Source organism: Neofelis nebulosa, chromosome 12 (assembly GCF_028018385.1).
Source record: "Neofelis nebulosa isolate mNeoNeb1 chromosome 12, mNeoNeb1.pri, whole genome shotgun sequence".
In the NCBI taxonomy this organism is placed as follows: domain Eukaryota; kingdom Metazoa; phylum Chordata; class Mammalia; order Carnivora; family Felidae; genus Neofelis; species Neofelis nebulosa.
The window spans coordinates 83,067,196-83,080,777 of record NC_080793.1 but is presented as its reverse complement, the minus strand read 5'-3'; the positions used below and the strand labels follow the sequence as shown (position 1 = coordinate 83,080,777).

At 38.9% G+C, this 13,582-nt stretch overlaps 1 protein-coding gene across 9 annotated transcripts in view; it reads left to right on the top strand.

Moving 5' to 3' along the window:
- The window catches only part of MAMDC2 (MAM domain containing 2), a 400,592-nt gene that overhangs the window by 50,127 nt on the left and 336,883 nt on the right, over window positions 1-13,582 (top strand). For 2 of the 9 annotated variants that reach the window (XM_058695730.1, XM_058695729.1), the window contains exon 1: window positions 1,363-1,601. The exons of 4 other annotated variants lie outside the window; for them this stretch is intronic. In XM_058695730.1, the coding sequence (XP_058551713.1) occupies window positions 1,435-1,601 (167 nt within the window). In that variant the 5' untranslated portion in view covers window positions 1,363-1,434. Of the gene's footprint in view, window positions 1-1,351; window positions 1,602-13,582 lie in introns of those variants that run through there. 3 more of the 9 variants (XM_058695738.1, XM_058695739.1, XM_058695735.1) reach the window with 3 other exon arrangements.

The window sequence follows — 13,582 nt, the reverse complement described above, 5'->3', positions numbered from 1 at the left end:
CGTGACTTAACTGTGGCTGTCAGTAAAATAGAGGCCTTAGCATACCACAGGCGCCCACACAGGGCACCACAGGCCACAGAGAAGCACTTAGTAGTTGTGTGTAATCAAATTTGTGAAAACTGATCCAGAAGAGCACTTCACTATTTACAGGAGTGCTATAGTAAATCTTTTTGCAAACTATAGAATCTATTTGTATTGTGAAATATCTCTTAATTTGTTTTTAAGTTTGAATTTTTGTGTACATGTGGTCTTCTTAAAGTGAGTCCCTTCTGAAATTAACCTGAAGCCCAGGTTAATCTAAAGGATTAACATAATAGTCGTTCATTTGTTCACTCAATACTCTGAAATGATGCTATGTACTAAGCATATGCCGGGTCCAAGGGATGGCGGTGATTAAGTCCACTAATGCTCTTATGGTGCTCACCTGAGTTGGGGAGAAGACTTCTAATGCGTTAAATATTCCTCTCTTGGAAAGCCAAAGATGAAATAAGCACCTTCCTTCTGCAAGACAGCTATTCAGTCATTTTTTGAAAGCAATGCCATAGGTAATCATTTTGAATCCTTGTCGCATATAAACAACACAATAACGTGATGAATTTGTGTTGTCATAAAATATCAAATGTTAAAATGAGAACTGGCAGGTCTTGGGGAGCTGAATGCCCCAGAGTCCTAAGCTGTACCTAAAGGTTGGATGTTTCAGTGTTACAGCCTGGAGGGACCTCAGATTCTTGTGTCCACCCAACCCTCTCCTCGGTCCCATACCCTATTCCCCCCACCTGGCCCCCCAGAAGAAGAAACTCCTGTTTTCTAGGTTGAGAGAGTAGCTCAAACTGGAATTAGTCAGGGCCTTTTCATCCTCAGACTTTTTAGCTGATTTGCTGAATGATTCCGCTCCTCCTTCTTCTCAGAAAATCTGAATATAAATGACATATTTTAGAGTTTGAGGGGTGGGTTCCCTTGCTCCCTTTTGGTTAAACTTTACATGTTTGTAAGTTGAAGGTGTGCTGGCAACAGATGATGGATGGTAAAAAAAGAACTTCTGCAAGTACAGCAGGAGCAGACCTGCTCTGGGCTCAAGTCCCCTTAGCCCCTAACTGAGCCACGGATCCCCCTTAACTCCACCGGCCACTCAGAAATAGGCTGGTGGGCGGGCGAAACTCCAGATCCCAGAATGCCGAGGACGTGCCTCCCAACCCCTCTGTAGCCGGTTCGCTCCTCATTGCATTCCGGGAAATGTAGTTTCTTTCTAATCAGTGACCCACACTCTCTTGGAAACCAGGGCTGTTAGGTTTAAGGGATCCGCCCCTCCAATGGCCCCGCCCTCTCCATTGACCCCGCCCCAGGTTGCCCAGGAGATGAGAGACGCCGAATCTTGGTAGGTGCTGCTGGCGTGGGGAGCATGATAGGTGCAGAAAGAAATCCTCCTAGGTCTGAATGTGGAGGTCATCCATGGAGAGTTCTGACAGCTTCTGCCAGGACTATTGCAGCAGTAGGCAATACGGGTTTGAGCTCGGACCCACGGACTTGCTGGAGCGCAAGGGCTCCCTGACCCTCCGCTCCCATCACAAGAAGTACTCGAAGCCCGTGTTGGTGTATTCTTGGTGAGCGAGCTCTCTGCAGTCCCCGGTCGCTGGGAGAAGGGATGGGGGAGGAGAGGAAAGGACAGCAATAGAGGGCAAGGGTGGAGAGGCTGGAATAAACAGAGAAGAGAATAAAAGGGGGAAAAAGAAGAGAAGAGAAAGGAAAAGATGAGACAGGTGAAAAAACTGGGAGAGGTGACAAGGGAGACCAAAGAAAGGGAAACAGATCTTCGAAGTGGGGATGGGAGGAGGGCATTGGGAGTTGGGGCAGCAGGATGAGATAGGAAAGCCTCCAAAAGCAGCTCCCCAGACACACTGAGACCTGCTGCAGCCAGCTCCTGTCTACCAGAGGTCGTAGATTGCCCACACGGAGAATGGAGGTGAGGCTGTTTGCGGAGGCCTGGAAATCACGTTTCTGAGATAACTACTTATAAAAGGAAGGGTCCATTAGGACACCAGGGGACAGCAGGAGGGAGATGGCTGTCCAGAGGATGGCCTCCAGGGCTGCCATTTCTTGGGGGCAGTGAAGCATACGGGGTGATTTGAAAGAGGTCCCTAAATATTCCCTAGGCCACTAAGACTCTACTGGCCAGAGATTACAAACTGGCATCTCCCAGTGGCTAAGGCCAATGGACATAGTTTTTGTTTTTGTTTTTGTTTTTGTTTTTGTTTTGCATGCACTGTATTTATTTTTTTTAATTAATTGCCCACATTTAAAATTAAGAAATAGTACATAAACCTTCAAGATTGTGTCTTCTCTTGAAAAGTTGAAGGGCCTGGCAGCAGAGGATTTATTCCTTCTTGCAGTTACTGGAACTGAGCACTGTCTACCCTATAAGATGGGAGTTCCTTCTCTGGGAATTTCACTCATAGAGGTTCTCACCTGACTCCAGGAGGCATTTGATTTACTTCATCTGCTTTGGGTTTGGGAATTCAAATTCACCTAGAGATTCTCTTGCTTTATTAAATATTGCAGTGACTAATGGCAAAACCATGACAACTGGGAAAAAATTAGACATTAGGGCATTTAGAACTTTGTCTTTTGGGTCATTTTCCTGTATTATTGACAATAATTACTTTCAGAGTATTTGGGATATTCTGAGCCAGAGGGTGGAGACAAGGGAAAAGATTGTCTCCCTTATACTTGCCTTTGAACAAAGATGACTGATTTGACTTGACTCTAGCCCTAAGGCTAAGCCCTCCTTGATCCCATTCATTCATGTTATGTATGTGAGCCCTGCAGTTTGTGTCGTGCAAACTTTCTACAGCCTACCCACTTTCCTATAAGTCCACTCCCCTAATTTGACTTCTTATCCCTAAAACTGACTCTCTGCCTATTTTGAACTCAATGTTAGAAGCTGGATAGATTTGGAACCCAACGCTATATAGGGAAATAGAAAATCCTCTCTTAGCTTCATACTGGGCTTACCTCACAGACCTCAAGTAAAACACTTACCTCTTGCGTGATTTTGTTACTCCATGAAGATGAGGTCATAATATAAATCACTATTAGAAATGATTGTTAAAGAGAAAGAACTTTGTTAAAGACAAAGAAGAACTGCTTCTCTCTTATACACTACCATGACTTGTGGACATGATAGATATCAATAGCAGAACTACAGAAGAACATAAGTGAGAAGGAGATGAGGAATTTGGTGGGGGAGAAGTGTGGTGCAACATGGATGTCATCTGGTCACTGCTGAAAACGTAGAGTTCTCATGCTGTTGGTTTTAGAAAGAACATTTGGGAGCAGAAGGAAATAAATTCAATTCAAGAAACATTCATGTGTCATGCACTTTGCTATGTGTTCGAGACACAGAGGTAAAGTAGATTCAATGAGTTAATTTGGCAAAAGCATTTAACACCATGCCTGGACATAGTAAGTGGTCAGTAATACATGGCAGCTAATACTAACTTTTTAAGATAATATAATAGTTAAACACTTGGACTCTAGGTTTCAATACCATTTCTGCAACATGTGATATGGCAAGTGACATGACTGCTCTGGGCCTCTGTTTCTAGCACTGTAAAACGGGGATGATAGGATTATTGTAAGATTAAACACAATATTGTACGTGAAGCACTTTTTAACATATGGCCTGGCACATCATAAGCACAGTAAAGCTTATATACATGTATTAGGACATGGTCATGGACCTCAATGAATTTCATAGATCAGTTAAGAAGAATACCAATAAATTCAGTGTAATTGATTTGTGCTAAATAGAGATGAGTATAAGAGGCAAATGTAACAGGAAGCGGAGGTTTGTGTGTGTGTGTGGCATGGGGGGGGGGGGGGGCGGGAGGGTGGTTCCTGAGCAGGGCTTAGAAGGAAGAATAGGAGTTCCATAGGTGCACAAAAGAAAAAAGGCAAGTGCAATGGAATAGTCAGAAGCAACATCATAGAGAAATAGAAATAATTCTCTACAGTGGGTAAGTATAGTGGATCCTCATTATTTGCAGATTCTGTATTTGTGAATTTGCCAGCTTGCTAAAATTTATTTATAACCCCAAATCAATACTAAAGGCATTTTCATGGTCATTTGTCGACATGCACAGAGAGACAAAATTTTTGAGTCACTCTTCCTCCCCTCTCCCGCACTCCCTCAATGGTCCCAGGTGAGATCAGACAAAGTGGACATTCTGCATTCTTATTTCAGCTTATTTTTCCCCACCACGGTCTATTGAGCATTTTTGTGCTTTTTATGGGTGATTTCATTGTTAATATGGCCCCCGTATTACTGAAGTGCTGTCTAGTGTTCTTAAGTGCAAAAAGGCTGTGATGTGCAGGATGCAGAAAGTATGTGTTAAATAAACTTCATTCAGTCATGAGTTGTAGTGCAGTTGGCAGTGAGTTCAATGTGAATGAGTCAGCAAAATATATTAAATAAAGTATATTTAAACAGAAACATACATAAAACCAGGTTATATATTGACTGGTTGATGAAAATGTGACCAGAGGCTCACAGGAACCTACTCCTTTATTTCCCCTAGGAGCAATGGTTCACTATTTGCTGATTATTTGTGACAACTTTATGAAACATAGCATCCTCAAATAATGAGAACTGATCATAAAATGTGAGAAACATTTACATTTCTTTGACTGGGCTGTGCCGCTGGCATCCCTATTTTCCTTCTGTAGCCAACTAGTCACCAAGATCTGTCTTAAAAAAAAAACAAAACTGTGTAAAGTTCAAATTGTATCAACTTCCAAATGCATAATCTAATCAACCGTTATCTTTTTATGCATTCCAGTCATAATTGTTTGCTTTCTATTAACTTGTTATATATTAAAACTTTTATTAAATTTTAATCTTTTATGAATGACTTTAATTGATGAATACTTACTATCTATGATATACCATTTGGATGGCCTCTCGACTGAATATTTGATCAGTTAAGTTACTGTACCTCTAGGCTTCCAAAGTAGAATCTGTAACTGGGAAAAATTCTGCTTTACCTCTTATATAGCTTAAACATTTGCATGATTCCTGTGTTTCTGTTTTTTGTCGCTTGTAATACAAGTCTGTCTGAAAACCATCTGTATACAATAGACCTGGCGAAGTGATATACCCAGCATGGTTGTTAAAAGTATCTACGGTCCGTTACTAGAATAAGACATTGCCTCGGCACCATATCCTCCTTGGAGCTGGAGTGATGGACACAGCATATCACCTGCATCACACTGATGCTTCTGTGTCACAGAGACCTTTCCTAGAAATTATTTTTCTCTATTCATTCATGTAGCATCTGTGGAGCTGTATCATCAGATGGCTCCATGAGAATTCCGAGCTGAGGGGAAATCTTCTCTTGGGATATCTTCCCACTCATTGGAATGATGGAATACTAAGAGCCAGAACAACTAGATTTGCCCTTAATGAAAATTCTCTGGTGTGAGGCTGCTTCTTATATTGTTATGTATTTTAACCCATCTCTTCATTGCCCAAATCGACATCAGGTAATAAGTGATGGTAATTTAAAGTCTAAAAAATCATTTGAGTCTCCATGGAGACAGTTCATGCTCTGGTCTCCATGGTGACACCTAGAGTTTTAAGACCTCAGGTTAATTTTATGTATATGTAATTTCAATTACTTTTCTCCCCTGCCTAAGCCCTAGGTAAAGAGCCTGTGCAGTTTACTCTTCCATTTCCTCACCTCCCTCCCCATAATAGGAAGAAAACAGAAAGAGAAAGGAAAAGAAGGATGAAAAATAAAATGAAGTGATAATTGTGGGGTAGGGAACTTCATAGTTTTACAGATTTCTATGGAAAATCATTTGGATTGGGGAAAGAAAGAGCTTTCTGTGATGCTCTTCAGACTCACACTCTATTGTGTCGTCTGAACAGGGTACAGTTAAGGTACTCCACAATCAGGGGAGAACCTAGTTTCAAGGCAGCTAGATATCATTAGTGTCCTTCTGAAGAAAATAGAGCTGTTTTTTCTAATTTGCTGTATCATTCCACCTGTACTTAACCAGTGACTTTCTTAGGGACTAACCTGGAAGTATTTGGAGTTCTTCACATGACTCAGGGCCATGCTAGAGTTACACAGTCCTCCTCTAGCCAGCATCCCCCTCCTCCCTCCAGCATAGACTTTGGAGAGAAGAGAGAAGAGCCTTTAGAGAGGCTTTTTTTTTTTTTTTTTTTTTTGGCCAATAATGAGAGGTGAGAAGAGCAAACCTCAGGACAAGGCGTAAAGACACCGCAGATGCTCAGTTAACATTCATCAAAGAAATGAACAAATGAGCGGGCAGAATGAACACACACAGAAACCCAAAAGGCACTGGGATGGGACCCTCTATTTTATGCTGTAAAAATGCCTGGAGGTAAACAGTCTACAGGATAGCACAAACTCATAATAAAGCCAGAATCCATTTTCACAGCCACAATCCTGATGTAATAGGATGACACTGAAGTATGTTTGGTCACCTCTATGTAAGTGAGCTTCGAGGGATATAATATACTCCTCTTCTGATTTGAATGGTGAAGAATTTAAAATAGAGCTCAACTTGTACTCTTACTAGCTGCGGTGCTTAACTTATCAGGGACTGACAGGTACTAAGAAGAAATTGAGTTTATATAGAGACAAACGAATTCACACTTTAAAGAGATATTTTTATTTCTTAACTCCTGCTTAAAAAAACAATTATAAATTATAATATCATGTGACCATTTGAGATGGCATTATAGTAGACCAATGACATGAAATATATTCACCATCAAGTAGATAGCAGAACTAGAAATTTGCACACAACTCAGATGCATATATAAAATTTATTTTCAAAAATTGATCCTGATGGCTTTTCAATTGTTAGTTACTAGGAAAAAATTCAAACTTGCCAACTAAAGAGCATCTCGGTCTCTTCAAGTTTAAACAGCTTGTTTTAAGTTAAAATTGTCTCTTTCAGAACAGTGCCCACCATTTCTGAGTCCTTCGTCCTCTCCTCTCCTTTCCCCAGTGGATCTGTGTGTGTGAGGGACTGAGATGGTGTGTTATTTTGGAGGTGGGGAGAGGGGCCCCCAGATCTATGTGTGGGTCCTTGTTGTTGCTCACATCCTCCTTTGTTCAACTTCTGACCCTGCTCCTGGTGAGTTTGTGGCCAATAGACTTTGTGGAGGACTGGATGTCTCTGCTTACAGTCTTAGTTCCACTTTGGCTCCTGCTGGCTCTACGGATCCCCCTGTCATGCTTCTCCTTCCCAAGCCCCTGACTTAGGCTGGTCACCCCATAGCCACTGTGCTAGGGGCATGTCATCCCTCAACATGGCTCCCCGCAGCTGGCGCTCTGACAGCTTCCGTCAAATGCCCCTTGGAGACGGTGTGTGCGTGCTGTGCTCTGCCCAGGAGAGTTTATTCCCATTGGCCTGAGAATTATTAAAAGTGTTTTTCTTCACTTTCTCAAATGATCTGCTTTAAAACCTAAATTAGAAGGTCACCCTATCTGAGCCATGTTTGGGAGCTCCTGGGTCATGTTAATAGAAGCTTGAGACATGTAGACCTTTTATTTCTCCACAGTGACTGACTTTCAAAAAAAATAATACCTCACTTAGGACTCAAAAATTCCATTTGGTTATTCAGAAGTTAATCAGCATGCTTCATTTTCCTTCATATTCCTGTCAAAACAATCCTAAATCTTCCCAAGACAAATGTGGATGCCTTTAATTTATTAGAGCAAAGGTATTTTACAGAGGTAAACAAAGAAAAGTGAAAAGATGAATATTTGAAAATATAATCCCGCTATGAGTAAGTGAAAAAAAAAAAAAACAGGATGTAATGAATTCCTTTGTTAAAAGTGTAGGTCTATATGCTTTGAAAAGAGATTGAAAGAACATTCACCATAGAACACAAAATACTTATTGCTGGATGGTAGGTACATTTATGGATTATTTGTCTTTTTCTTTTTTCCTCTTTGCCACTTCTACATTTTCCACAATGAACAGGTATTATCTGCATAATAAGAATAAAGTAAAATTACTTTTAAAATTTTGATGTCATTTGCTGCAGCTTTTCCCTGAAGCAGACATTCTCTAAATGATCAGAATGTAGACACAGTGTTTCATCTCTTTTAGAGTCTGAGTCACTCTTCATGGTTTATTATGAGTCTTTTTAAAATATCTTTTTAATTGCTAGTTTTATGTTGGGTAAAAAGGATGATGTTATTCACATTCATTCGGTTTAACCACCCGTTCATTCTTGTCTCTGTTCTATAATGGTAGCTCCTACGCCACAGTTATTTTTAATCTAGTCCTACATTCTTATTCCTCAACATACGCACATACCCACAAATGATCTTCAATATAGTAGTTTTGGGGAGAAGCACCTTATTTTCTATTTTTAAGATGAAATCTAGGACACACTGTATCCTTTTGCCATGACTGAATTTTTCTTTCAGTGATGCTCTCTTTCATGAAATTCCAATCAAGTTCTCTTCCTGAACACCGGTGGTTGTAGGATTGTTGTGCCTTGACCTTTATGTGAGGTTTTGCTTAACTTAATTGGCGGCCAAAGTAAAATGTCTTGCAAGTTTTGCTTACAAGATGGATCCTCATAAGGCAGAGTATGATGGAATGGGCATTTCCACATATGGGTGCACTTAGATTAGGAAAGATCATTGCTGTAGACAAGTCCCTCTGAACCAACGCTCTACTTACTCTCAGGACCATCTCCCACCTGGGCCACAGGAGCCACCAAAGGCCACTCTACATCATAATGCTGCTGAAGTCTTTCCTCTCACAGACAGTCACAAATACTTTTCCACTAAACTTTCTTTCTTTTACTGATGATCCCTTTCTAGGTAAGGGTGTGGGGAATGAGGGAGGAAGTAAGAAGAATTTGGGGTCCAGTAACACTTCGATAAGGTGAGATTCAGTCTATGGACACTGTGATACCCAGGCTCAGGGTTCAAGGTTTTTAGCAGCACTAGGACTAGTATTATTAGATAAACTTCTCTGAGTTGGCCAGGGAAGTCCCGTGTCGGTACTATTGTCTGTGTGTACTGCTCAGACTTCTTTTGGTTGCAAGTGACAAATACTCAGCTTGCACTAGCCTAAGGAAGCAAGAGAATGAATCGACTGGTTACAGTCATGAAATGGTTGATTACCAGGTAAGGAGGACAAGGGTGCAGCTCCACCTTAAGAACAACTGTAATAAAAGATGCAAATGCAACCAGGTCTCATTTAGTTTCTCCTCTCTCCTCCTCTTTGTGTACTTGCTTCATCTTATCATTCTAAACTATGGAAAACATGGCTGCCGCAGTTCTGGAATTTATATCTGATGTATCTTTATCTTTATCCTACAATAAAAAGTTGATTTTAATGTGTTTTCAGTATTGAATACAAAAATTCCAGGTTAGATATCCTGTCTTGGACCACATATCTCTGTGGGGTCATCTGAATAGGCAAGGTTAGGTGGAAATATGGCAGCTCTCCAGTAACAATGGAACAAGATGAATATACTAGGAGAAAGGAGTGCTTAGCTGAAAATCCTATAAGTCTCTACTATATCCCATTCTATCCTAAGATATCTACTGTATCTGCTATATCCTATAGAGAGGTACTGTAGTGGAGAATGAATTCCATGTTCCAAACACCCCATTTTATAGCAAAAGTTTAGAAAATATGCACTAATATATTAGGGATTTCCTACATTAGCTGTTATTTTGACTTTAAACTTTCCACCACCCTACTCAACCAGCACCTACACAATACGCTTTTAAAAACTTGATCTTAGATGTAATGTGAAAGATGTAATGTAAAAAGAAATATTTTGAAGACATTAGATAAATATATTTTTACAATGCTTTGAAAACTTTACTCTGAATAGATTTGAATATTAGATTACTGGGTTTTTTTAGATACTAATATTTTCTACTGTTTTCTTTATTTAATTTTCAAATAAAATTACATTTTAATTATTAGTCACATATTACATTTCTTTATTTTGACTTAACTAAGTTTTGATGCATTAACAATTAATTGGCAGAAGAATTATAATATGTTTCTTTGGTAAGATGTTAGATCCCCAATCAGATTGTTCTAGGTTCAATCAAATGGGAGAATTAACATAATATCACTTACTTATTGCAAAGAATTTAGCTTTCTTTTATAGAAAGTGGTAGGAAGAAGATTTTGAAATTAAAATGTATGAATGACTTGTCAGAATTTTTTAAACATTTGGAAAAATACTGAGATGCTCAACCAGGAACCAGAAGCGTTAAATGAGCTTTTGAAAAAAAAAATCACTTAAAAAATGTTTTTATTTCTAAATAGCTCTGTTTTTGTTTAAAATATCATTTGTTTTAAAAATATATTTATTAAACCACTGCTATGTTGCAGGCACTCTGCTGGGTCTGAGATTTGGCAGTTAGGTCAAGATTACTATGTGACAGGAGTGGGCAAGGCTGACCAGGCAAATACTATGCACTGTGTTATGTGCTAGGAGTAGGGTAAGCAGAGTGTTCTGGGAACATCCAAGAGGAGCACTTAGGTCTTTTGGACCAGGTAGAGCTTTCTAGAGGAGGTCATCCTAACTCCTAGGGGCTCACATGGAAAACTAAAGGTGGCATGTTAGCTAGTTTTCAGTGGAGAGCATTACTACCCCTTCCACTAGAGTGTTTGGTAATAGGTGTGGACATTTTTTATTGTGTAATTATCAGTATCTAGTAATGTAAAGTGTGTGATTACAAGAATTGTGACTCTTAAATTTTTTTTAATGTTTATTTATTTTTGAGACAGAGACAGAGAAAGACAGAGTGTGAGCAGGGGAGGGACAAAGAGAGAGGGAGACACAAAATCCGAAGCAGGCTCCAGTCTCTGAGCTGTCAGCACAGAGCCTGACGTGGGGCTCAAACTCGTGAACTGCGAGATCATGACCTGAGCCGAAGTTGGACGCTCAACCGACAGAGCCACCCAGGTGCTCCAAGAATTGTGACTCTTAGTTTTAGGAATGGTCATAGCATCTTAATGGCATTTAACCATCTATTTATGTGATACCTAAGTTACATATCCATACTTATAGCCAGATGAGTGGGGACAACAGAGCTAATATATATCTAGGGCCAACACATTCAGGTCAGCTAATTTACATATGGCCATTCATAACAAGGGTATGAACAGAAAAACTCCATGGTGTGTGACCATCACAGAAAAGGAATTCTCTACTCATTACTGTCTTAAGAATCCTGAACTTTCAGAACTTAGTGGCACCTACTCTCAGTGTAGAGGTGCATGCCAGCAAAGCAACCAAAATTTCATGCAGGCAATCTAGAGATGAACATATTGTGGCCTTCTATCTAGACCTCAATAGAAGTATATGTATTGTGTGATTTATTAGAGAGATCTAATGTGATCTAACCTAATATATTGCATGGGTTTTTTAAATTGTATTTGTGTGTGTTAAACCATCTTATAATAAGTATAAATAATTTGGAAAGGCTGCCTGTGGTTGTTTTACACTTATGTCAAAGTGAGTGTAGTGAATGTAAGTAGCATGATCCACTGTAGGTCCTATTGACCTTATCCATACCTTTGTACCTCTGACACTTGAGGACATCAAGGCAAGTCAAACATTCTTCTAGACATTAAGATACAGATAAGAAATTTCCTTCTATAATAAATTCATCCAGGCCTGGTCCTGTTTGGCAGACAACTCTTTTTTTCTTTGACAGCATTCTCTATTCTTTATTTGAGAATTGTCTATTTAGACTTTCTGTCTCTACTGAGGACAATTTTGGTAAATTGCTTTTCTTAGAAAGTTACAAGTGCTATCTAACTTTCCAAATATATTTGCATAGAGTTATGGAAAGTAGTCTTTAATGCTTTAAAATTTTTTCTTCTATTTTGATGGCTATATCCTATTTTAACAACCTTATTAAGATATAACTCACACACTATACATATCAACCTTTTAAATTGTGTAATTCAGTGGCTTTTAGTATATTCACCTAGTTGAACATCTATCAAAGCAATTGACTTGAGAACATTTTGATTAACATCAAAAGAAATCTTGTTCCTTTTATCTGTTACTCCTGAATCCACTCCCCCTGCCCTCACCAATCCTCAAGCCCTAGAAACCATTAATCTACTTTCTGTCTGTATAGATTTGCCAATTCTGAACATTTGATATGAATGGAATAAAATAATGTATGGTTCTATGTGACTGGCTTTTTTTTTTTTTTACTTGGCATAATGTTTTCAAGTTTTATCCATGTTGTAGCATGCATCAATACTCCATTTCTTTTTATTGCCTAATAATATTCCATAATGTTGATATTATATCACTCTGTTTTGTTTATATCTCCCCTACCCTTTTTCTTGATTATTAGATGTTTGTCCATTTTGCTTACTTGTTTATTCTGTTTTCTAAAATATTTAATTCTGCTTTTATCTGCTTTTTTTATCTTGAATTATTGTACATTCTGGTTTCTTTTGGCTTGCTTGTTCTATTTCTATGTTTTTGAATTAGATGTTTTACTTATATTCATTTCATTTTTCTTGATATAAGTACTTAAAGCTTAGAAATTTTTTCTGTCTACTGGTATAGCTATATCCTATGGCTTCTTGTAAGTGATATTTCAATTTATTGGTATTTTTTAGAAATTCAGCAATTTAAGTTTGTATTGATCTTTGATTCAAGAGTAGTTTGATAAAGTGTTTAAATATTTTCAGATTGAAGAAGGATCTCTTTAAAAATGTGTTACTCAGGGTCTTTTGTAATTCCATGCAAATTTTAGGATTGTTTGTTCTAGCTTTGAGAATAGCCAAAGTAATTTTGAAAAAGAAAACTAAAGCGGGAGGCATCACAATCCCAGACTTTAGCCTCTACTACAAAGCTGTAATCATCAAGACAGTATGGTATTGGCAGAAAACAGACACATGGACCAGTGGGATAGAATGGAAAACCCAGAATTGGACACACAAATGTATGGCCAACTAATCTTTGACAAAGCAGGAAAGAATATCCAATGGAAAAAAGACAGTCTCTTTAGCAAATGGTGCTGGGAGAATTGGACAGCAACATGCAGAAGAATGAAACTAGACCACCTTCTTACACCATGCCAAAAATAAACTCAAAATGGATGAAAGACCTAAATGTGAGACAGGAAACTGAGGAGAAAACAGGCAACAACCTCTTTGCCTCAGCCGAAGCAATTTCTTACTCAACAGATCTCCAAAGTTAAGGGAATTAAAAGCAAAAATGAACTGTTCGGGCCTCACCAAGATAAAAAGTTTCTGCACTGCAAAGGAAACAATCAACAAAACTAAAAGGCAACCGATGGAATGGAAGAAGATACTTGCAAATAACATATCAGATAAAGTGTTAGTATCAAAAATCTGTAAAGGACTTATCAAACTCAACACCTGAAAAACAAATAATCCAGTGAAGAAATGGGCAGAGGACATGAATAGACCCTTTTCCAAAGAAGACACCCAGATGGCCAACAGACATACGAAAAGATGCTCAACATCACTCATCATCAGGGAAATACAAATCAAAACCACACTG